This window comes from Tamandua tetradactyla, chromosome 7 (assembly GCF_023851605.1).
Source record: "Tamandua tetradactyla isolate mTamTet1 chromosome 7, mTamTet1.pri, whole genome shotgun sequence".
Classification (NCBI taxonomy): Eukaryota; Metazoa; Chordata; class Mammalia; order Pilosa; family Myrmecophagidae; genus Tamandua; species Tamandua tetradactyla.
The window spans coordinates 14,633,642-14,656,535 of NC_135333.1; the positions used below are offsets into that span (position 1 = coordinate 14,633,642).

Sequence of the window (22,894 nt, forward strand, 5' to 3'; positions counted from 1 at the left end):
TTTGCCCACTGCGGTTTTGTAATAAGCTTTAGTTAGGAAGTGTGAGTCCTTCCACTTTGTTCTTCCTTCTCAAAATGTTTTTGGCTGTTCAGGGCATCTAACTCTTCCATATAAATTTAACAATTGACTTTTTCATTTCTGCAAAGTAGGCTGATGGAATTTTGGGATTGCATTGAATCTGTAAGTCAGTTTGGGTAGAATGGACATATTAACTGTATTTATTCTTCCAGTCCATGAACGCAGAATATCCTTCCATTTATTTAGGGCTTCTTTGATTTCTTTTAGCAATGTTTTATAGCTTTCTGGGTACAAGAACTTTATATTTTTGGTTAAGCTTATTTCTAGATATGTGGTTCTTTTAGTTTCTACTGTAAATGGATTTTTTTTCTTGATTTCCTCCTGACATTGGTTATTATTAGTGCATAGAAACACTACTGATTTTTGCATGTTGATCTTGTACCCTGAAACTTTGCTCTATTTACTTATTAGCCCTAGTAGCTTTGTTGTAGATTTTCTGCATCTAAACATAGAATCATGTCATCTTCAAATAGTGAAAGTTTACTTTTTCCTCTCTTATTTGGATGGACTTTTATTTATTTTTCTTGCCTAATTGCTCTAGTTATAACTTGTGGCACAATGTTGAATAACAGTGGTAACTGTGGGCATCCTTGTCTTGTTCCAGACTTTAGTTGAAAAGCTTTCAGTCTCTCACCACTGAGTATGATGTTAGCTATGGGCTTTTCATATATGCCCTTTATCATTTTGAGGAAATTTCTTTGATTTCTACTTTTCCAAGTGTTTTTTTCAAGAAAGGATGCTGTATTTTGTCAAATGCCTTTTCTGCGTTGATTGAGATGATCATGTGGTTTTTCCCTTTCAATTTGTTAATGTGGTGTATTACATTAATAGTTTTTCTTATGTTGAACCACCCTCACATACCTGGAATACAACCACTTTGGTCATGGTATATGATTATTTTAATGTGCTGTTGGATTGAACTTGCTAATATTTTGTTGAAGATTTTTGGATCTATATTCGTTAGAGGGATTGGTCTGAAGTTTTCTTGTAGTATCTTTATCTGGGTTTGGTATTAGGGTGATGCTGGCTTCATAGAATGAGTTAGGTACTGTTGTCTCCTCTTCCATATTTTGGAAGAGTTTAAGCCAGATTAGTATTAATTCTTCTTAGAATGATTTGTAGAATTCATCTGTGAAGCCATCTGTTCCTAAGCTTTTCTTTGTTGGAAAGTTTTTGATGCCTGATTCAATCTCTTTACTTATAAGTGATCTGTTTAGGTCTTCTGTTTCTTCTAGGATTAGGGTAGGTTGTTCGTGTGTTTCTAAGAACTTGTCCATTTCATCTAGGTTGTCCACTTTGTTGGCATACAGTTGTTCATAGTATCCTCTTATGCTCCTTTTTATTTCTTTGGAGTCAATAATATTGCCCCTCCTCTTATTTCTGATTTTATCTATTTGTGTTTTCTCTCTTCTTTTTCTCTTTTTTTTTCTATCTAGCTAATGGTTTTTCAATTTTATTGATCTTTTCAAAGAATCAACTTTTGGTTTTGTTAATTCTCTCTTTTTTTAATTCTCAATTTCATTTGTTTCAGTTCTAATCTTTGTTATTACTCTCTACTGCTTGCTTTGGGATTAATTTGTTGTTCTTTTTCTAATTCCTCCCTGAGTGCAATTAGGTCTTTGATTTTAACACTTTCTTCATTTTTAATGTAAGTGTTTAGAGCTATAAATTTCCCACTCAGCATTGCCTTCACTGCATCCCATGAGTTTTGATAGGTTCTGTTCTTGTTTTCATTCATCTCAAGATATTTACTGATTTCCCTTGCAGTTATTTCTTTGACCCACTAATTGTTTAAAAGAGTGTTATTTAACTTCCATGTATTTGTTGATTTTTCTATTTCTCCACCTGTTATGATTTCCAACTTCATTCCATTATGGTCAGAGATGTTTTGTATGACTTCAGTCTTTCTAAATTCATTGGGACTTGTTTTTTGACCCAATATGTCATCTATCATGGAGAATAACATTGTGCACTTGAGAAGAATGTATATCCTGCTGTTTTGGGGCTGTAATGTTCTATAAAAGTCTGTTATATCTAGTTCATTTACTGTATTATTCAAGTGAGCTGTTTCGTATTTGATCTTCCATTTAGATGTTCTTTCTGTTGATAGGAAAGTGGTGTACTAAAGTCTCTAACTACTGCTGCAGAGGTGTCTATTTCTCTCTTCAGTTTGCCAGTGTTTGCCTTATGTATTTTGAGGTACCATGGTTAGGTGCATGAATATTTATGACTGTTATTTCTTCTTGTTGTTTTTAACCCTTCTAGTAATATACAGTGTCCTTCTTTGTCTCTTCCAACAACATGTTAAAAAATATTTTTATTGAGATATCTTCATATACCACATACAGTCCATCCAAATTATACAATCAGTGCTCACAATATCATCACATGCTGTGTATTCATCATGATGATCATTTTTAGAACATTTGCATCACTCCAGAAAAAGAAATAAAACGAAAGAAGAAATAGCCCTTGCATCCCATACGCTAACCTCCCCCTCTCATTGACCACAAGTATTGCAATCTACCAAATTTTTTTACCCCTTACCTCCCTCCTATTATTTACTTATTGTCCTTAATTTTTACTCAACTTCCATATCCTGGATAAAGGAAACATTAGACACAAGGTTTTCCCAATCACATGGTCACATTGTAAAAGCTATATAGTTATACAATCTCCTTCAAGAATCAAGGTTACTGGAATACAGTTCAACAGTTTCAAGTACTTCCCCCTAGCCACTCCAATACATCATAAACTAAAAAGGAAGATCTATATAATGCATAGAAATAACCTCCAGGACAATCTCTCAGCCTCTGAAGCTTTGTCTTATTTCTCTCTTCCCCCTTTTGGGAAGGCTTTCTCAATCCCATGACGACAGGCCCCAGCTCATCCCCAGGAGCCAGGTCCCATGCTGCCAGGGAAATTTATAACCCTAGGAGTCAAAACCCAGCTAAGGGGGAGGGCAGTGATTTTACCTGCTGAGTTGGCTTAGAGAGAAAGATCACATCTGAGCAACAAAAGAGGTTCTCTGGAGACAACTCTTAGGCATAATCATAAGTGTGTTTAGCTTTTCCTTTATAGGAATAAATTTCTCAGGGGTAAGCCCCAAGATTGAGGACTCAGCATATTGAATTGGTTGTCCCCATGTAATATCAGGAATTCTCTGATGGGGAAGTTTAATATTTCCTCCTTTCTCTCCAGGGGGACGTTGCTAATACTTTTTTATTCTCTGCCCAAATTACTCTGGGATAACTGAGGCATCACACTCACCTGTACAAACCAACAAGATCTCACTATTCAAGATTCCATGTAATTATGATGTTTGAATAAACTGACCATATAAGTTAAATTAGATGATGTGCTACCGAAAATGAAATTTTGCACCAAATAAACATCCTTTCCTTTGGCCTCACACAGAAGTTGAAATTTTAAAATAGTCAATATCATCCATTACCCTATATTCTGATTTACCTTAGTTCTATCCAGATCAGCTTCATTCAAATCTCTAGTCAAAGTCTGATTATTTTTTCAGCTTTTTAAACTGTTGCTGTTTGGAGCAATGCTGACTTTCTTAGCATCAGTGCTCTAAGTCTGAGTCTCAGGTATTGCACAATTACCCAAAGTTCCAGGGAATGACCAGGTTATACAAAAATAGCTCAGCATCTCAGAATTTAGAAATAACAATTACAACTCCGGAATAGATGTAACTGCTTTAAGAGCTTACAATCTAGGACCCTTTACAATAGGCCCCAACCTGCTGAGCCATGCTCTCAACTTCAATTCTCCAAATTTGTGTATTATAGTTAGTCCATATGAGTGAGGCATAATATTTGTCTTTTTGTTTCTGACATTTCATTCAGCATACTGTCCTCAAGTGTTCATTTACCTAGTTGCATGCCTCATGACTTCATTTCTTCTTGTGGCCACTCAGTAATCCATTGTATTATACACCACAGTTCCCCCATCCATTCCCCAATTGATGTACCCTTAGACCATCTCCATCATTGCAAATCGCAAACACTGCTGTTATAAACACCAGTGTGCAGAAATCCATTTGTGTACCCACTCTCAGTTCCTCCAAGTATATACCTAGCAATGGGGTTGCAGGATCATGTGGCCACCCCACCCTTAGCCTCCTGTGGAATAACCACACTGCCCTCCAGAGGGGCTATACCACTCTACTTCCCTCCCAACAGTGATAGGAATGTTTTTTCTCTACATTTTTCTAGACTTTTAGCTCTCTGTTCATTTTTAAACAGTTTTATTCACACATCATACAGCCCACCCTAAGTAAAAACGTCAATGGTTCCTGGTGTAATCACATAGCCATGCCTTCAAACCACAGTCTAGATGAGGACATTTCTTTTTCTTCCATAAAGAATCCCATATCCTTCCCCTATATCCCCCACTTATTGACATTAGTTTTGGCATTTGCCTTTGTTACACTTAGTGGAAGTATATTACAGTGTTACTGTTAAATATTGTTCTAGTTTGCTAGCTGTCGGAATGCAATATACCAGAATCAGAATGGCTTTTTAAAAGGGGAATTTATTAAGTTGCCAGTTTACAGTTCTAAGGCCGAGAAAATGTCCAATTAAAACAAGTCTGTAGAAATGTCCAATTAAAGGCATCCAGGGAAAGATACCTTGGTTCAAGAAGGCCGATGATATTCAGGGTTTCTCTCTCATCTGAAAAGGCACATGGCGAACATAGTCACAGTTTCTCTCTCAGATGGAAAGGCACGAGGTGAGCAAGGCATCATCTGCTAACTTTCTTTCCTGGCTTCCTGTTTCATGAAGCTCCCTGAGAAATGGTTTCCTTCTTCATCTCCAAAGGTCGCTGGCTTGTGGGCTCTCGTGGCTATGTCATTCTTCTCTGGCTCTCTCTGACTCTCTTTCATTCTCCAAAATATTTCCTCTTTTATAGGACTCCAATAAACCAAGCAAATCCCACCCAAATGGGTGGAGATATGTTGTCACCTAATCCAGTTTAACAACTGCTCTTGACTAAATCACATCACCCAGGGAGATGATCTGATTACAGTTTCAAACATACAGTGTTGAATAGGGATTATTCTACCTTTATGAAATGGGGTTTTGATTAAAACACGGCTTTTCTAGGGGGCATATGTCCTTTTAAACTAGCACAAATATAGACCCTAGCTTTCCTTGATTGTATTTTTTTCTTGTATGCCATCCCATTTTCAACACTTAGCAATGTTGACATTCATTTGTTCTCCCTTATGCAAAAACATTCTTATATTTGTACATTTAATCCCCATCATTATCCACACTAGGTATTCCTAAGTTATAGTGTCTCGCTTTTTATGCTGCATCTTTCCTTCTGGTGTCATACATGTCCCTAGCCCTTCTCCCTCAACCATACTCACATTCAGCTTCATTTGGTGTACTGATGGTATTATGCTACCATCAAATAGTATTGTGCTATCCATCTCTGAATCTTTACAATCAGTCCTGTTGCACATTCTTTACTCTTTCAGCACCAAATGCCCAATCTCTACCCTATTTCTATCTCCTGATAACCTGTGTTCTTAACTTTAAATCTTAAACTTCACTCATTAATGTTAGTTCATATTAGTGAGACCATATGGTAGTTGTCCTTTTGTTTCTGACTCATTTCACTCAGCAAAATGTCTTCAAGTTTCATCCACGTTGTTACATGCTTCATGACTTTATTCTGTCTTACAGCTGTGTCATAGTCCATCATATGTATATATGTATATATGGCTTATTTAGCCATTCTTCCGTTGATGGACATTTTGGCTGTTTGCATTTCTTGGCAGTCATGAATAATGCTGCTATAAACATTGGTGTGCAAATTTCCATTTGTGTCCTTGCCCTCAATTCCTCTGAATATATACCGGTAATGGGATTGTTGGATCGTGTGGCAATTCTATACTTAGCTTCCCGAAGAACTGCCAAACTGCCTTCCAGAGCAGTTGTACCACTTCATATTCCCACCAACAGTGAATAAGTATGCCTCTTTCTTCACATCCTCTCCAACACTTTTGATTTTCTTTCTTTCTTTTTTTTTTTTTTAATAATGGCCATTCTAGTGGGTGTGGGATGATCTTTCATTGTGGTTTTGATTTGCATTTTCGTAATAGCTAGTGAAGTTAAGCATATTTTCATTCGTCTTTTAACCGTTTGTATTTCTTCTTCAGAGAAGTATCTTTCCATGTCTTTTGCCCATTTTTTAATTGGGTTGTTTCTTTTTTGTTGTTGAGTTGTAGAATCTCTTTATATATTCTGGATATTAAACCCTTATCTGATATGTAGTTTCCAAATTCTGTCTCCCATTGTTCAGGCTGCCTTTTTACTTTCTTGACAAATTTCCACGATGCACAAAAGTGATTAATTTTGACATGATCCTGTTGTGCCAGTTTGGATATATTATGTACCCCAGAGAAGTCATGTTTTAATCCTAATTCAATCTTGTGGGGGCAGCCATTTTTTTCAATCCTGATTCACTATCATAGGGTAGAAACTTTTGATTAGGTTATCTCCACAGAGATGTGACACACTCATTTGTGGGTGTGATCTTTTGATTAGGTGGAGATAGGATTCTACCTATTCAAGTGGGCCTTGATTAATTTACTGGAGTCCTTTAAAAGGAGAAACATTTTGAAGAAACCTTAGATGCAGACACAGACACAGATATTTGGAAGAGCATATGCAGATGCTTGGAGAACAGTCTTTCGGCGCTGACAGAGCTGATGTAGACTTTTGGAGATTTAGAAGGAAATAGCCTGGGTGCTAAGCAAGGACTCACAGGATCAGCCAGAACCTGAAGAGAAGAAATCTCTGGTCCTACATATGCTAAGCTAAGAGATGAAACCCAGCATGTTGTCCCAGAGCGGCTAAGTGAATGCCCGCAGATGTTTAGAGAGGAAACCACTGTCATCAGAATTTGGAAGCAACAGAACTGGGAATGAGGGCCAGCAGACATCAGCCATGTCATGTGCCTTCCCAGATCACCCTTCCTTGAGTCAAGGTATCTTTCTCTGGATGTCTTAGTTCGGACATTATTTATGGTCTTAGATCTGTAAACTTGTAACTTATTAAATTTCCTTTTTAAAAGCCATTTTATTTCTGGTATATTGTATCCCAGCAGCTAAACAAAGTAATATACCCATTTATCTATTTCTTATTTTGTTGTGTGTGCTGTGGGTATAAGGTATAGGGAACCTCCTCCTATCACAAGATGTATAAGATATTTCTCTGCATTTTTTTTCTAAAAGTTTTATGGTCCTTCAACTTGTTAATTTGATTTTTGATCAATTTTTCATATCGTTTGAACATCCTGAATTAGTTATTTCTACTCCTATATCTCATTTGAAATGTTGGTTTAGTCCTTTGACTGGGCCATATCTTTGATTTCCTAGTATGACTCATTATTTTTTTCTGGTGTCTAGGCATTTGTTTTCCTTAATTAGTTTATTCTGGAGGTCATTTTCACTCTTTTACCTACAGTTTGTTGGTTGGCTTTGTTCTCTAGACCGCTAGCATAGTTTCCGTTTAACTGATCAGGATTTTTCAGCTCTTGTCTTTTGCTTCTTGCCCTGCCTTTGTGGAACCTTTTTTTGAGGAGGGTCTCCTTACATATGATCAACCCCAGTTAGATATTCCCAGACCAGACAGGCATATAGCTCAAGCAGTATAACCAGTATCAAGTCTCCCTGGGGATGAGACCCAGCAAGTTGTCAGACTTTACTATGAAGCCTCTAGACTGTGCTTTTCCTATCCTGCTAAGCATGTGGTACTTGTCAGCCTACAGCTTCCCATCAGCATAAAGTGATGAGGAACTTTTGTCTGCAGCCTCTCCTTGCCAGTGGTGTGTGGTTGAGACAGAAGCTGAAGTAGAAGGTGGGCTTAGGTTGCTTCTGTTTTCCAGCCCCTGAGGCCTTAATTCCCTGAAGGAGGGCAGCCACTGAAGCTGAGACACCTCCCCACGTCCATTTATCCTTTAGGGAGTTATCCCCTTTCACCTGACTAATTACTTTGTCTTTTAGACACGCCTTATTTCAGCCCTTGCCTGGGACAGTGCTGAAACCTGAACATGCTCCCAGGTCTATCTAATAAGCTGTTAAGAGTGAGAAAAACAAGAGAAATACAGTCTTTTCAAAGATGATCCCATCTCTCCAGGTTTGCCAATCAAGAGCTGGATTTGGTATATGGCTCTTTGTGTCCCCAGAATCAATGTGCCCCCTTGTCTTGAGACCCAGACCTTTTCTAGTACTTTGTGCTGTCCAAGCCTCTGTTTATTTTCCATCATCCCTGTCCCCTCTCTGCTGGGGTGAGAACTCCTGGTTCCTTTGGGTTTTACTCCAGGCTTATCTATGCTTGGGGTCTGTTTTCAGCAATAAGAATTTATTTATTAAGTCCTCAGTTGGAGCTAGGTTGAGCTACTTTCCTTGCACCTCATAGGGTCTGTTTCTTTCTCCCTCAGGAACCAGCCTACCGTGCTCTTGGGAGAGGGTTGCTGGCCTCCATGGCTTGGGAGACTTACTGTTCTGTGTGGGGTCTCTGCCATTCCACCTGTTCCAGGCTGGTGTATGAAATGTGTCTGGGCATTGATGTCCCCCTAGCAGTTGTTCCATTCAGTTCCTGGCCATTTACTAGCTGTCCTTGAGGACTAGCTAAATTCTACACCTCACTAGGCTGCCATCTTGCCCCATTTCCTCCCCCTTACAGCAGCTTTTGACTTGAAGTCTATTTTGTCTGATATTAATATAGCAACCCCAGCTCTTTTTGTGTTACTTCTTTATGGAATGTCTTTTTCTATCCTTTTGCTTCCAATCTATGTGTGTCTTTGGGTCTAAGATAAGTCTCTTGTATACAACTTACAGTTGGATCATGCTTTTGAAAATCCATTGTGCCATCTTTTGATTGGGGAATTTAATCCATTAACTTTCAGTGTTATTACTGTAAAGGCAATTCTTCAGCCATTTTGTCCTTTGGTTTTTATATGTCAAGATATTTTTTGTCTTTCTTTCCTTTATTGAAACCTTCTTTTCTGTATAGTCAATCTTTTGTGATGTTTCTAACAGTTTCCTTTCTCATTTCTGTATCTGTATAATTTTCAAATACTCTCTTTGTGATTTCCTTGGGGTTTATATTATACAACCTACACCTATTAGCTACTAATTTGACTGATACCAGCTTAGCTACAATAGTATACATGTCCTTGTTCCCATTTCCCTCTGTTTCCCCTCTTAATGTAGTTTTTGTCTCCCATTACCACTTTATATTTTGCACATCCATTAACAGGAAATATGTCTTTTTCTTATTTTGATTCTTATATGAATTTAAGAGTAGAGTTGTATATTGAGGATAGAGTGCTCTTGAGTTTTGCATTTACCCTTTAGTTTCTGCTACTTAACATCTTCATTTCTTCACATGACTCCAAGCTACTCTTGCCTGTCTTTTCCTTTGAGCCTGCAGAACTCCCTTTAGTATTTCTTGTATGAGAAATACTACCTGTATGGCAGGTTTCTTGTGGAAAACCTCTGTTTCTGTTCATCTGTGAATATTTTAACTCTCCCTCATTTTTAAAGGACAGTTTTGCAGGGTAAGAAATTTTGAGCTGGCCATTTTCTCTTCCATTATCTTAAATTTATCGTACCAGTGCCTTTTTGCCTCCATGGTTTCTGATGAGAAATTGGTCATTAGTCTTATTGAGGATCCCTTTTATGTGACAAATCACTTTTCTCCTGCAGCTTTCTCTCTTCATCTTTGGCATTTGACATTTTGATTAGTATGTGTCTTGGGGTAGTTTCATTAGGTTTACTCTGTTTGAAGATTTGGGATTTTATTGTTGATTAGTTTTGTGTTGAGGCTGTTCTTTGATGCTTATTTTAACTTCTTCTTGACATTTAGAGAAGCCTATGTTTAATGTCAGATTTTCTTAGGTTTTCTTCATCTGATTCTTGTTCTGGATATACAGTGAAATTTTAAGATTGTGTTTTTCGTGAAATTGTTTTACCTTATGTGAGATCTCCTTTTCCTCTGTTCCCTCTCTGGGAATCTTGACCTGTTCTATTTGTTTTTGTGCTGACTTTTCTCCTCAGTTCCTATGATTTATTTAAAGTGGAGTGCTCCCTTTTCCTCATACTTTTCTATTTTGGGACCCATCCTATCTTACAGTTCAGTTAAGCCTCTCTCCCTTCCACCCCCCACCTTTTTTTTTCTCTATAAGGCTTTTCTGCCATCAATTTCTTTCCTGTTAGGGTATCCTACTCCTGGAAGCTGGATGGGCTCAATCATGAAATTGGGTCATTTCAGAAAAGTCTGTTTTGCCGACAGAAACTAGAGTGAGGGCATGGCAGATCTTGCCAGCCTTTTTATCTTTGTATCTGTCTGTCTGTCTCTCTTGTTTTTCTTTTTTTGTCTCTGAGGGCCCTTTCATATTCAGCCCTCTCAGCTATGAGTTGCTCTGTATTTTCTGTCGGCAGTGGGAAGGTCCCAGGCTGTGCTGCCTGTGTTACTCCCAAGGTACATGGGACTGAGTGAGGGGGAGGGGAGTGGGAAACCTACCAGTGGTCCAGAATGGAACTCTCCTACATGAGATTTTCTGTTTCTTCAGTTGAGCATTTGTGGAAGACTTCTCCAGTCTCTACCATCCTCCAGAGTTCTAACCAATTGGTATCTGTCTTATATTCACTAAATCTTTGGGGAGACTTTCTCAGAGGATGTCTTATGTTACCATGTTGATGATGTCACCTCTCTATTAGTAGTTTGTAACATTGCCCAGGTGAATCCAATGTGCAGACATGTTAAGGAATCAACTCAGTAACCTCATATCCCTCTGTACTCTTCTCTTTAATAGTTAAGCTACTTGAAAGTTTTGTCCATGCGTGTTGCTTTTCTTACCTCTCATTCACTCTTCAACCCACTGTATTTGAGTTCCTGAGCCCAGAGCCAATGGAATTAAAGCTATGTTCACTGAAGACCTCCTTTTACTATACTTAGTGACTCTTTTTCAATTCTTCCTTCTTTAAAGGCTCTCTTTTCTTGATTTCCCTGAAGCCATATTCTTGGTTTTAGAGAAAAATTATGTGAGACTTTTGGGTTTCTCTGATTTTAAAGTGCATTTGAGACAAGGAGGGAAACACATCTAGAGAGCAGCTTGGTAGAAGATTCCAGAGTTCAGCAAAGAGTTATACATTTAAGTGTCTTAAGCACTACTGTGGTTTTAATTCCATTTACGTGCTGTTGACTCCTAATTTTTTTGCTCTCTACTGACCTCCCAAATCAGCTTCTTTTCCCATCTTCTCTATCCCAGTTGACAAAACTCAGAAATCTTACAGTCATCCTTGTCTCCTTTTTTTACCTCACCCTACTCATCTTATCAGTCACCAAGAAATCACCAAGAGATTCAGGTTCTTAAGTATTTTACATTGCCCTTTTTCTTCATCCCACTGCTACCCATATCTCACCTTTGGATCATTCCTACAGCCCTTAAATGGTTTCCTTGTATCCTGTTCTCTAAACCACAGCTTGGGTGATTCTTCTAAAATGAACATATCAATATGCCAATCTCTAGCTTAAAAATTCTTAAATGTCTCTCTGCAATTCCTTGGATAAAATTTAGGATCCTTTAGAATAGCATAAATAATCTACATTATTCTTCCTCTCTTTAGCTTTCCAGCCTCATCTCCCCTCACCTTTCTTCTTTGCATCCTACCACACTGACTTACATGCCAACCTGTCATTCTGTTTGGTCATTTCCGGCTTTTACATGTGTTTTCCCCACTCCTGAGAAGAATCGTGTTCTATCCTTTCTTATTGATAGTTCTGAGTTCATTTTGATACTCCCTCCTTTCACAGCCTCCTGATGTCAGTTGGGTTGTGGGAACAATTATGTGTTCCCATAACTCAGTTTATTGCACATGCTTATTAAATTATCAGTCTCCCCCAATGTCCTGTGAGTCACTTAAATGTATGGTCTGTTAACATTCTCATTGTTTGGCACATTCCTTTCACATAGAATGTGCTCAATATGTTTTAGTTTAATAAATTAATTAATGTAATAGGTAGGGTAATAAAAAAAAAAGACCGATGCCGTTAGAAAAGTATGCCTAAAGTATTGAGAGTACAGAGGAAAATAATGATCTTTTCCTGTCTGTGAAAGATCAAAGAGGGCTTTGTGCATGAATAGACAGGATTTATAAATACAGAGTATCGGGAAAGGACATTCTGGCAACACGAAAAAGGCATGGAAAGAGGCAAAGTTATCAATTAAGTATTGCATGTGAGAAAGAATGGTATTGATAGCAAAGGCCAAGCGTTGTTCACATCCAGGAGACTTTGAAATTCTGAGCGGAACATTTTGCTTTTCTGAGTAGTTACACTATGTAAAAATATGTTGATTAGAATTTCTGATAAGAAAAGGAAATCTAAAACATACCAGGCAGTGTTCCAGGTTCTTTCATATGTACAGGATCTCTCTTTTACTGGCAATTCCTTCATGAATAAAGGTGGCAATAAACATAGTACATGAGTTTTATAAGTTTATTTTGCCTACTGTGAACCTTGGTGACATTTGATCCCATGGCCCTCCCTTAAATAAAGATGTATGAATAAAGGGCTGAAAGTGGTCTAGCATTGAGGAAAGTGCTCTCACAAGGAAATGGTGAAGAGCAGAAGCTGTGGATATAGAGGAAAGAAAGCGACTTTGAAGTTAAAGGATTTAAGGTTAGAATCCAGATTTGACCGTTCGGTGACCTTGAACAATTCACTTACATACTGTAAGTTTCAGAGGAGTAAATAATGTATTGATAACACCTACTTGGAGGAACTGATAGGATTAAATGAAGCAGTGTTTTCAAGGTATCTAACATAATGCCTGATTTAGAATGGGCATTTAATAAATTTTAGCTTGTGGCAATTATTGTTCTTACTTTATAGAAAGAGAGAAGTAGATTTATATAGATTTCCTATACCTTCATGTTAGTAAAAGCAGGAAGACTTAGATATGAAGCCCAGCATTACTTTTCATTTATTAACTTGATTTAACTTGGTTAAATTACTTAATTTCAGTTTTTTTCAACTGTAAAATGAGTCCGATTTTATCTCTAAGAAGATTAAAAGAGAGAGTGTAAATCAAACTGCCTGTGCACAGTAGGGAGACTGACCAATTAATCATAATATTGTAAATGCCATGTAGTTAGTACTAGAGCAAGCATTCCTCCTTTCCTAAGTGTCTTAGGTTCCTGGGGCTTTTATAATAAAGTACCATAAGCTGGATGGCTTAAAACAATATAAAATTTATTGTCCCAGTCCTAGATGCTAGAAGTCCAAAATCTATAGGGAAGAATCCTTCCTTGCCCCTTCCTAATTCCTGGTAGGTTGCTGGCAATCCTATGTCTTCCACCTGCTTAGAAGGTGGAAGTCATCACATGGGGTTCTCCCCTGAGTCTGTATCCAATTCTCCCCTTCTTAGAAGGCCACAGTCATATGGACTTTAATCTGGTCTGGACTCATCTTAACTAATAACATCACCAAAGACCTTATTTCCAAATAAGGTTACATCCACAGGACCAGGGATTAGTGCTTTAGCATGTCTTTTTGGGGGGACACAATTCAACTTGTGATGAACAGTACTGAATATTTGTAAGACATCTAGATTTTCTTTTTTTCTACTTTCTTTCCTTCCATTCTTTCTTCTTCCTTTTTTTTTTTTTTTAACATTCCATTTGTCTGAGAAGCTCTAGGAGAGTAGATGGCTTCTAATCTAGGCAGTTTTGAGTCATTCCCCCACAAGTGATACTTGCTATGAATTTATTGCTTAGTTGTAATGAACCATTCATGTTTGTTAGTTCATTCAGCCACTCATCATATGTTTGTTGAGCATCTCCTATGGTCTAGGCTTTTTCTCAGTTGGTTCCCTTGGTTATAGCCCATTGTTAGACTCTTCATTCTTGTATCTCTTATATGGGAGTACTGCTTCATACCATATTCAGTGTACTATGGACTGGTTCAGTGAAGAAATTTCTTCAATTCAAGCCCCTCCAACCTGGGTGTCCTTGTCTCTTCCTTGCCCCTGTCAAAGTTTAAAGGACTTACCTGATGTCAATGCCCCGGACATCCAGCAGTGTTGCAGCTGTGTCTGTGTTAAGTTCTGTCTCTGCAACAGATGTGGATGGAGAAGCTCCTGTGGTGTAATGTTGAATTCCAGATGGTGGGCATGGGGAAAAAGGAGTTGTGACAACAGGAGGGGAAACCTCAGGAAGTGGGTGACAGGAGGTAGCAGACAGATAGTAGGCAGATGAAAGAAGTGATAGGCAGTGCAGGGAGAAAATCATATGAGAGGGATGAAGTTTGTTAACATGTCTTAAAGAACTGACTCAGAATTTACAGTTAACAAAGTAAGTATCTTCATATTTATTTAAAAAAAAACTGCGCAATCCTAATGTGTTTACCATCAGATGTATTCCACATAAATAAGTAATATATGACTTTTAGTAGCTGGCAATTAAAGTTTGTTGCTATTGCATAGTTTCAGAAAAGCTATAATTATGCATTCATAATATAGATACTTGTGAACTTGAATTTTTAAATTAAAGAAATTAAGTTGTTACTTTTGATCTGTTGCATTTAATGTTTTTTGACCTGGAATTTTAGGTTCAGATTATAATTGTATAGGATACTTTGTAGCTTGGTATTAGAAAAGCTAATTTTATGTGCAATTTAGATTTGTAACCATTTTTTTTTGATAATGAAGACATGTGAGCAGCTATAAGTCAAATATACAATTCTTCACACTTTCCAGAAAAGTTAATTAATGCATCTACCTCCTAAATTATAAAATAGCTACCAGGGCTCATTAGTTTCATATACCTCAAGTATAGCTTTTTATGTAATTCTTAAGCAGTTGCTTATCTTGATTTTATTGACGTAAAGCTCTTTGTTTACCCAAACTTTCATTCAATGGTAATTTTCATCATAAAATATTAGTTTTGAATTTCAGTTGTAAAACTGAATTTACACTCCTGCCAGTGTACAGTGATATGGCAGATTTCACATATCATTTCAAATTTATTATTGAATCTTATTTTAGTTTATACGAACTGATGGGTATCCCTATATATTTTGTTCTGGGGCTAGGTAGCAATTCTTCTTCCTTTAAAACTGCTGTTACAAACAAGAAATTAAGAGCCTAGAAAATGCTGGAGTCAGGCATACCATAATTACAAACAAAAAGCTATAAAGATGTCTAAAGAACATTTCTAACCCTGAGAAAAAAAATTAAAACCTGATATCCCTTTGGAAAAGCTATTTATTCTAAATGTTCATTCATCAAACATTTGATACTTCTTGAAGAAAAGGCCCTTGAGGAATTCTTAGACTCATGTGGTACAAATAGACCTCTAAAAACTGTGGTAAGTACTGAAAGAGGTATACAGAATATATAGTATAATAGAGATATACAGAGTTTGTGGTGTGATAGGAGGTATACAGAAGTTTTATGAGCACATGCCAAAGTGCTATTCAAAATATTAAACAACCAGTACCAGCATGGGCAACCATTGGTGAGAATGGATGCCAGCTGTAAACATTAGGTATGGCTGCTGTTCTCATGCATATTAGCTGTATATCAGCCCTGAGTATTTGAAGGGGCATATATGTTTTACCGCAGTAGAGGTCAAGGAAGGCTTCCTGGAGGAGAGGAGATAACGCCTAAACTGAATCCTATAGAAGGAATACGGGATAACTAGATAATGGTAGGGCTGGTGGAGTTTTACTGGCAAAAGAAGCTGCATAGTCTCTTTGTGGGATTGAGGGAAGGGGGGTAGGATTCGTATTTCACCAGTCACTCTCTCTAAAGAAATCTTTCATCTCCACCGTTCTCAGTTACTCTTTTTATGACCTCCATGTGAGAAAAGGATTTAAGAGTTGTCCTTGACACCTCCTTTGAAATGTATTCATGGAACCATTCCATAACTTACTTTGATATCTATCACCTTAGGTTTATGAAACCTTAGGGTTTCAGTCAATACTTTGTTTTTAGCATCTTGTGATTTATTTTCCAAAGTGAAAGTAGAGTCTAGAGGGATGAATTGGAGGAATGGGGAATAGTGAGATGAGGAATCAAGGGGAATAGGTAAGATGAGCAGGTGGAAAAATGGACATATCCAGTCCACACAGAGAAATAACTTAGTGCCCAGTGGCCAGGCTGAGACTATTAATTCAAGAAATTTCTTAGTATTTATTTTGTCAAATGACACTATTGTTTAGAAATTTTGTTTCTTATTACAGGTTATGATCCTGTCTCAGAATATTGCCCAACTGGAGGCTCAGGTGGAAAAGGTTACAAGAGAGAAGAATTCAGCTATTAATCAGTTAGAGGAAATTCAAAACCAGCTTGCTTCTCGGGAAATGGATGTCACAACGGTACAAAGAGAGATTTTAATCTAATAATTATGTAGATAACATTCTTTTTGAAATATTTCTTTCTCAGTGCATATCAGGAAGAAGTTTGGAGTATAATTTTTTTAATTTCAAAAATAATAAAAGTCCACCTAATAGTCGTTTGATAAACATTTATATTTATAATAGGCAGGCCCTTTGATGAGTGCTGCACATACAAATATGAATTAGACACAAATCATGTTCTTGAAAAGCTTATTAGGTGGTAGAGATTCAGTTGTAAACAAGCAAGTTTTATTACTTTATTTATTGAATGTTTGATAAAACTTGTGTTTCAAAATTCGTTAATTAAAAGAAGTGATTTTGCAATATGTAGCATGGATTTGATCTTCACAACAATAGTAAAAGTATGTATTTACAACTTTGAAAGTGTAGTTTAAAATAAAAAATTCTCCCCCTCCCCTTGCTGTTCAGACATGGACTCTAAAATCAAGATTAACTATTACAAGTTCTAATTTTACTGACCCTTAAATTTATACTTTAAAATGCCATGGTGTCTGTATGATGGGCATCACTAACATGCAAACCAAGAACTCAGATGTTCCATGGTCTTAATTGGCTAATGTAAGGCACATATTTAAGAACCACTAGAAGATTGTCTAGGTTTCAATAGTCAGTTGTTTTAAAATTAAGAAACTCAATATGGCATGCATTTTGTAATAAAATAAATTAACTTTTACTACTAAATACACAAATAAATTTTTAAAATGCATAATCTTTTTATATTGTATTTTACTCCTTAACATATTTTCCTTAATTTTGATACATTTTTAATGCCGTCTTTGCTTTATAATTCAGTAATTACAGTGAACTCCCCCTTATATATTAGAAAAGCTAACCTATTTCTTTTTTTCTAAAATTTCTATGATTCTTCATTTGGTCTCTGAAATTCAAGCTAGCTAATTTTGAAGTTTGAGATCATATTTATCAGTATGCCTAATTTGCTTGGGTGGGGTTGAGGGATGGAGTATTAGTACAGAAAGTTAGAATTGGTCAACTAAGATTTCTGGGCAAAAGCTATGATGAAACAGTTTTCAACTGAGACAAACTTTCTGTTGAAATGTGATATAGCAAAGAATGCACTGTCTGTCTGTAGAACTGTCCAAAAGGATTCAAGCATCAAGGGATTCAGACTAAATGGTTGCTTCGAACCAAAAGATATTATAATTCTAGGTGAATTTAATTTGTCAATTTACTTTAAGTGTTTTTATTATGAAATATAACATATATACAAAGAAAAGGAAGAAAAGCAATAATTTTCAAAGTACATTTCAACAGTAGTTACAGAACATATTTCGCAGTTTGTTGTGCTACTATTTCAGATTTTTCCTTCTATCTATTCCAAAACACTGGAGACTAGACAAAATATCAATAGTGACTCCACAGTCATGCTCATTTGTTAAATCCTGTTTTCTCTGTTTTAACTCCTCCTTTAATCCTTTTCCTATCCGGAATTTGAGACAATGCCTGTTCTGACTTTTTCATGTTGAGAAGGGGTATCCATACTAAAGGGTAGGGGCATTTAATTAGTTGATACTTTTGGAGAGGTTGGTATCTCTTGGTTTTGGATTCATCTGGCCTAGTAAGCCTCTGGAAGTTATAGGTTCCAGGAAAGCAAAGCACATGAAACTTTTATAGATTTTCAGTTCAAGCCCTAGGTACTCTTAAGAGTTAATGAGAGTAATGGTGGTTGTGGTTTAGCAAATTATGGCAGTTCACTATTTAACTGAAGCTTGCATGAGAGTAACCTCCAGAATAGCCTCTTGATACTTTGTGATCTCTCTTAGCTATTGATGCCTTATTTTATTACACTTCTTTTCCCCCGTTTGGTCAGGAAGGCATTGTCAATCCCATGGTACCAGGGCCAGACTCATCTCCAGGAGCCACACCTACATTGCCAGGTAGATGATTAATGTCATGTCTGATGTAGGGAGGAGGGCAGTAATTTTCCTTGTAGAGTTGGGCTTAGAGAGAGAGGCCACATTTGAGCAACAAAAAAAGTTTCCTGGAAGCAACTCCTAGGCATCGTTATAGGTAGCCTTAGCTTCTCTACTACAGAAATAAGTTTCATAAGGGCAAGCTCCCAAATCAAGGGCTTGGCCTATTTTCTTGGGACTCCTCAATGGTTGAGAGTGAACCCAGGGTTTACCAGATAGTAAAGTTTTATAGTTCCAAATATATATATGTATTTTTTCCTTTGGACCCTCAAGGGATTCTACAAATATTTTAAAATTATCAACCCACCATAGTCTGAGATATATCCAGTTATTACATTAAGCTATAAAGAATTACAAGGCCTCAGTCCTGTTCTGAACTCCAGGAGTTTGGGTTGTTTAAATGAGTTTTCCAGAGAGGTTGATTTAGATTGTGTGTTACAGAAAATTCAGGTTCTAGACATAATAAACCTCTCTGCCTTTGGTCTCATACAGTAGATGAAGGTCTAGAGTATATACACTATCATCTTTTACCCTATATTCTGATTTACCTTAGTCCCAGCCAGATTGACTTCACATATGTGTCTAATTGAGGCCTGATGTCTTTTTCAGTTACTTTAACTGTTATTGTATATAGCTATGCTAACTTTTAGGGCTGCAGCGCTCTCGTTCCAGTTTGTTAGCTGCCAGAATGCAATATATCAGAAACAGAATGGCTTTTAAAAAGGGGAATTTAATAAGTTGCTAGTTTATAGTTCTAAGGTCAAGAAAATGTCCCAATTAAAACAAGTCAATAGAAATGTCCAATCAAAGGTATCCATCCAGGGAATGATACCTTGGTTCAAGAAAGCTGATGAAGTTCAGGGTTTTTCTCTCAAGTGAAAAGGCACATGGCGAATACAGTCAGGGCTTCTCTCTCAGCTGGAAGGGCACACGGGGAGCACAGCATCATCTGCTAGCTTTCTCTCCTGGATTCCAGTTTCATGAAGCTCCCTGGAAGGCATTTTCCTTCTTCGTTTCCAAAGGTAGCTGGCTCGTGGACTCTCTGCTTCATGGTGCTGCAGCATTCTCTGCTCTCTCCAAATCTCCTTCATTCTCCAAAATATTTCCTCTTTTATAGGACTCCAGAAACTAATCAAGACCCACCCAAATGAATGGAGACATGTCATCACCTAATCCGATTTAACAGCCACTCTCGATGAGGTTACATCTCCAAGGTTACATCTAATTACAGATTCAAACATACAATATTGATTAGGGATTATTCTGCCTTTACGAGATGGGATTTTGATTAAAACATGGCTTTTCTAGGGGACATACATCCTTTCAAACCAGCACAACTCTTTCTGGGTCTTAGTGTCATAGAGTTACTCAAAATACCAGGGAAATACCAGCTGATACACATATAATACAGTATCTCTGAATCTAGAAATACACTTACAACTTCAGAATAAATGTGGTTGCTATGACAGCTTATAATCTAGACTCCAATTTTCTTATAAGTATTTTCTGAAAGAGGTCTTAGCATATTTTTTCTTTTGTTTCTGGCTTACTTTGCACAACACATTGTTCTCAAGGTTTATTCATTTCATTGAATCCCTCTAGACATCCTTCCATTTGGTAGCCATATTCCACCATATAAATGTATCACAGTTGACCATTCTGCTTCTCAGTCATTGTATCCTTCTGCTCCCTCCATCTATTGGGCATCATAGATAATGTCCAAAATAAACAAACCATGTCATACAGTATCCTCACATTTGTAATCAGTAGCATTCTCAATTTTAGTTTTCATTTGTCCATAGAGACAAAGAACTGACGGACACAACCTCACCAAATACGAACTCAGAACTACTTCTTATCTCACTCTGAATGAAAACCTAACAGTAGGAGGCAGGGCAGGATGGCATCATAGTGAGGTGTGGAATTTAGGTCATTCTCCAGAGTAGCTAGAAAATAGCCAGGAATGGTACAGAACAACTGCTAGGGGAATATCAATGACCAGACACACAGCGTATACTACCCTGGACCAGATGAAACGATTGAGATCCCACACAGAACTGTAAGTCCCCCAAGCCATGGAGGCTGGTGCCTCTCCCCTATGGACATAGAAGACTGGTTCAGAGAGGGGAAAAGGAAAGAGACTTTATAGTAGCAAGGGGTTAGCTCAACCAAGCTCTAATTATGAAATTAATTAACAAATTCTGACTACTGAAAATAGGCCCCCAGCACAGATAAACCTGGAATAAGCACTAAAGGAACTAAGAGATTTTATCCTGGCAGAGAGGGATAAAAAAAAAGAGGCTTTTTGAGTTGGACAGCACACAATACTGGAAAAGGGCTGGACCCCAAGAAAAGGGGACACATAGAGCCTAGAGATATACAGAGCCATATATCAAATCCAGACTTTGAGTGACAAACCCAAGAGCAGGCTCCAGCTCTGAAAATCATTTTTTGCTATTTTTTTTTTTTTTTTTTTTTTACTTCTTGACAACTCATTAGATAGAATTGGAAGCACTCTCATTCTCCACCACTGCCCCAGGCAAGGACAGAACTAAAGCTTGTCTGAGAGACAAAGTAACTTATAAGGTAAAAGAGGTTAATTCACTGAGGGGCATATATTCCCCAAGGAAAGGGGGGAAGGGCCCACCTCAATTAGAATCCCACCTTCAAGAAATTCAAACCCCAGGTGCTGGAAAACTGAAGCAATCAAAGCCATCCTGCTACCTCACCTTTGTCTCAACCACACCCTCGGCAGGGAGAGTTGGCTGAAATTAAAGGCACTGCATCACTTTAAACTGCTGGGAAGCCACAGGCAGACAAGCACCACATGCTGGGCAGGATAGGAAAAACATAAAGTCTAGAGGCTTCATAGGAAAGTCTGACAAACTGCTGGGTCTGACCCTCATGGAAACCTAATGCTGGCTACTCTTTCCTACTGTCTGGTCTGAGAAAATCTGACTGGAGTCTATAATGTCTGAGGAGACCCTCCTCAGTGTTGTGGGTATCCCAGAAGAAGAAAAGGGAAAGAAGAGAAAGACTAATGGAAGAAATAATCACTGAAATTTTCCCATCTCTTATTAAAGACATAAAATTACAGATCAAGAAGTACAGCATACCCCAAACAGAATAGATCAAAATAGACATACTCCAAGACACTTACTAATCAGATTGTCAAATGTCAAAGACAGAGAGAATTATGAGAGCAGCAGGAGAAAAGCAATTCTTCACTTATAGGGGAAACTCAGTAAGACTATGTGTGGATTTCTGAGCAGAAACCATGGAGGCGAGAAGGCAGTAGTATGATATATTTAAGATTCTAAGAGAGAAAAACTGCCCAATCAAGAATTCTATACCCAGCAAAACTATCCTTCAAAAATGAGGGGGAGATTAAAATATTTTCAGACAATCACTGAGAGAATTTGTGACTAATAGACCAGCTCTGCAAGAAGTACTAAAGGGAGCACTACAGGCAGATAGCAAAATGCAGGAGAGAGCAGTTTGGAGAATAGTGTAGAGATGAATATTATCAGTCAAGGTAAAAAGAAAAAAAAAGTTAGATACAACATACCAAATTCAAAAGACAAAATGGTAGAAGAAAGCACTGCCTTTCCAGTAATGTCAATGGATCAAACTTCTCAATCAAAAGACATAAACTGGCAAAATGAATTAGAAAGCAGAACACATCCATATGCTATCTACAGGAGACTCGCTTTGAACCCTAGGGCAAAAATAAGTTGAAAGTGAAAGGTTGGGAAAAAAATATTTTACACAAACAGCAGAAAAGAGCAGGAATTACTGTACTAATATCCAGCAAATTAGACTTCAAATGTGAAACAAGTGAAAGACAGAAAGAAGGACACTATGTATTAATAAAAGGAACAATTCAACAAGAAGATGAAACAATCATATTTTTTGTATGCTGTGTGGTGGGGTCAGATTCCATTCTTTTTCCATGTGAGTATCCCATTACTGAAACACGATTTGTTGAATTTTTTTTGGTCTGTTTGTTTTTGTTGGTTTCTTTTGTTTGTTGGGAAGTGCCTGGGCCAGAAATTGAATCTGGGTCTCCTACATTGCATGCGAGAATTCTACCACTGAACTATCTTTGCACCCCCAATCATAAATATTTATACACTGATCCAGAGTGCTCCCAAATATATGAGCCGAACACTGGCAACACTGAAGGGAGAAGTAGACACCTCTACCATGTTAGTTGGAAACTTCAATTCCACATTCTCATCAATGGATAGAACATCTAGACAGAGTATCAATAAGGAAACAGAGATTTGAGTAATATGATAAATGAGCTAGACCTCACAGACATTTACAGAACATTAAATCCCACAACAGCAGGATACACATTTTTCTCAAATGCTCATGGATCATTCTCAAGGATAGACCATATGCTGGAGTCTCAATAAATTTAAA

At 37.4% G+C, this 22,894-nt stretch overlaps 1 protein-coding gene across 12 annotated transcripts in view; it reads left to right on the forward strand.

Annotated features, from left to right (window-relative positions):
- SDCCAG8 (SHH signaling and ciliogenesis regulator SDCCAG8) overlaps window positions 1-22,894 on the forward strand; it is a 319,229-nt gene that overhangs the window by 111,436 nt on the left and 184,899 nt on the right. For all 12 annotated transcript variants that reach the window (XR_013179195.1, XR_013179196.1, XR_013179197.1 and 9 more), the window contains one exon: window positions 16,359-16,493. Coding sequence is in view for 9 of the 12 variants with exons in the window: in XM_077168479.1 (XP_077024594.1) it covers window positions 16,359-16,493 (135 nt within the window). In the remaining 3 variants the exon portion in view is untranslated. The remainder of the gene's footprint in view (window positions 1-16,358; window positions 16,494-22,894) is intronic.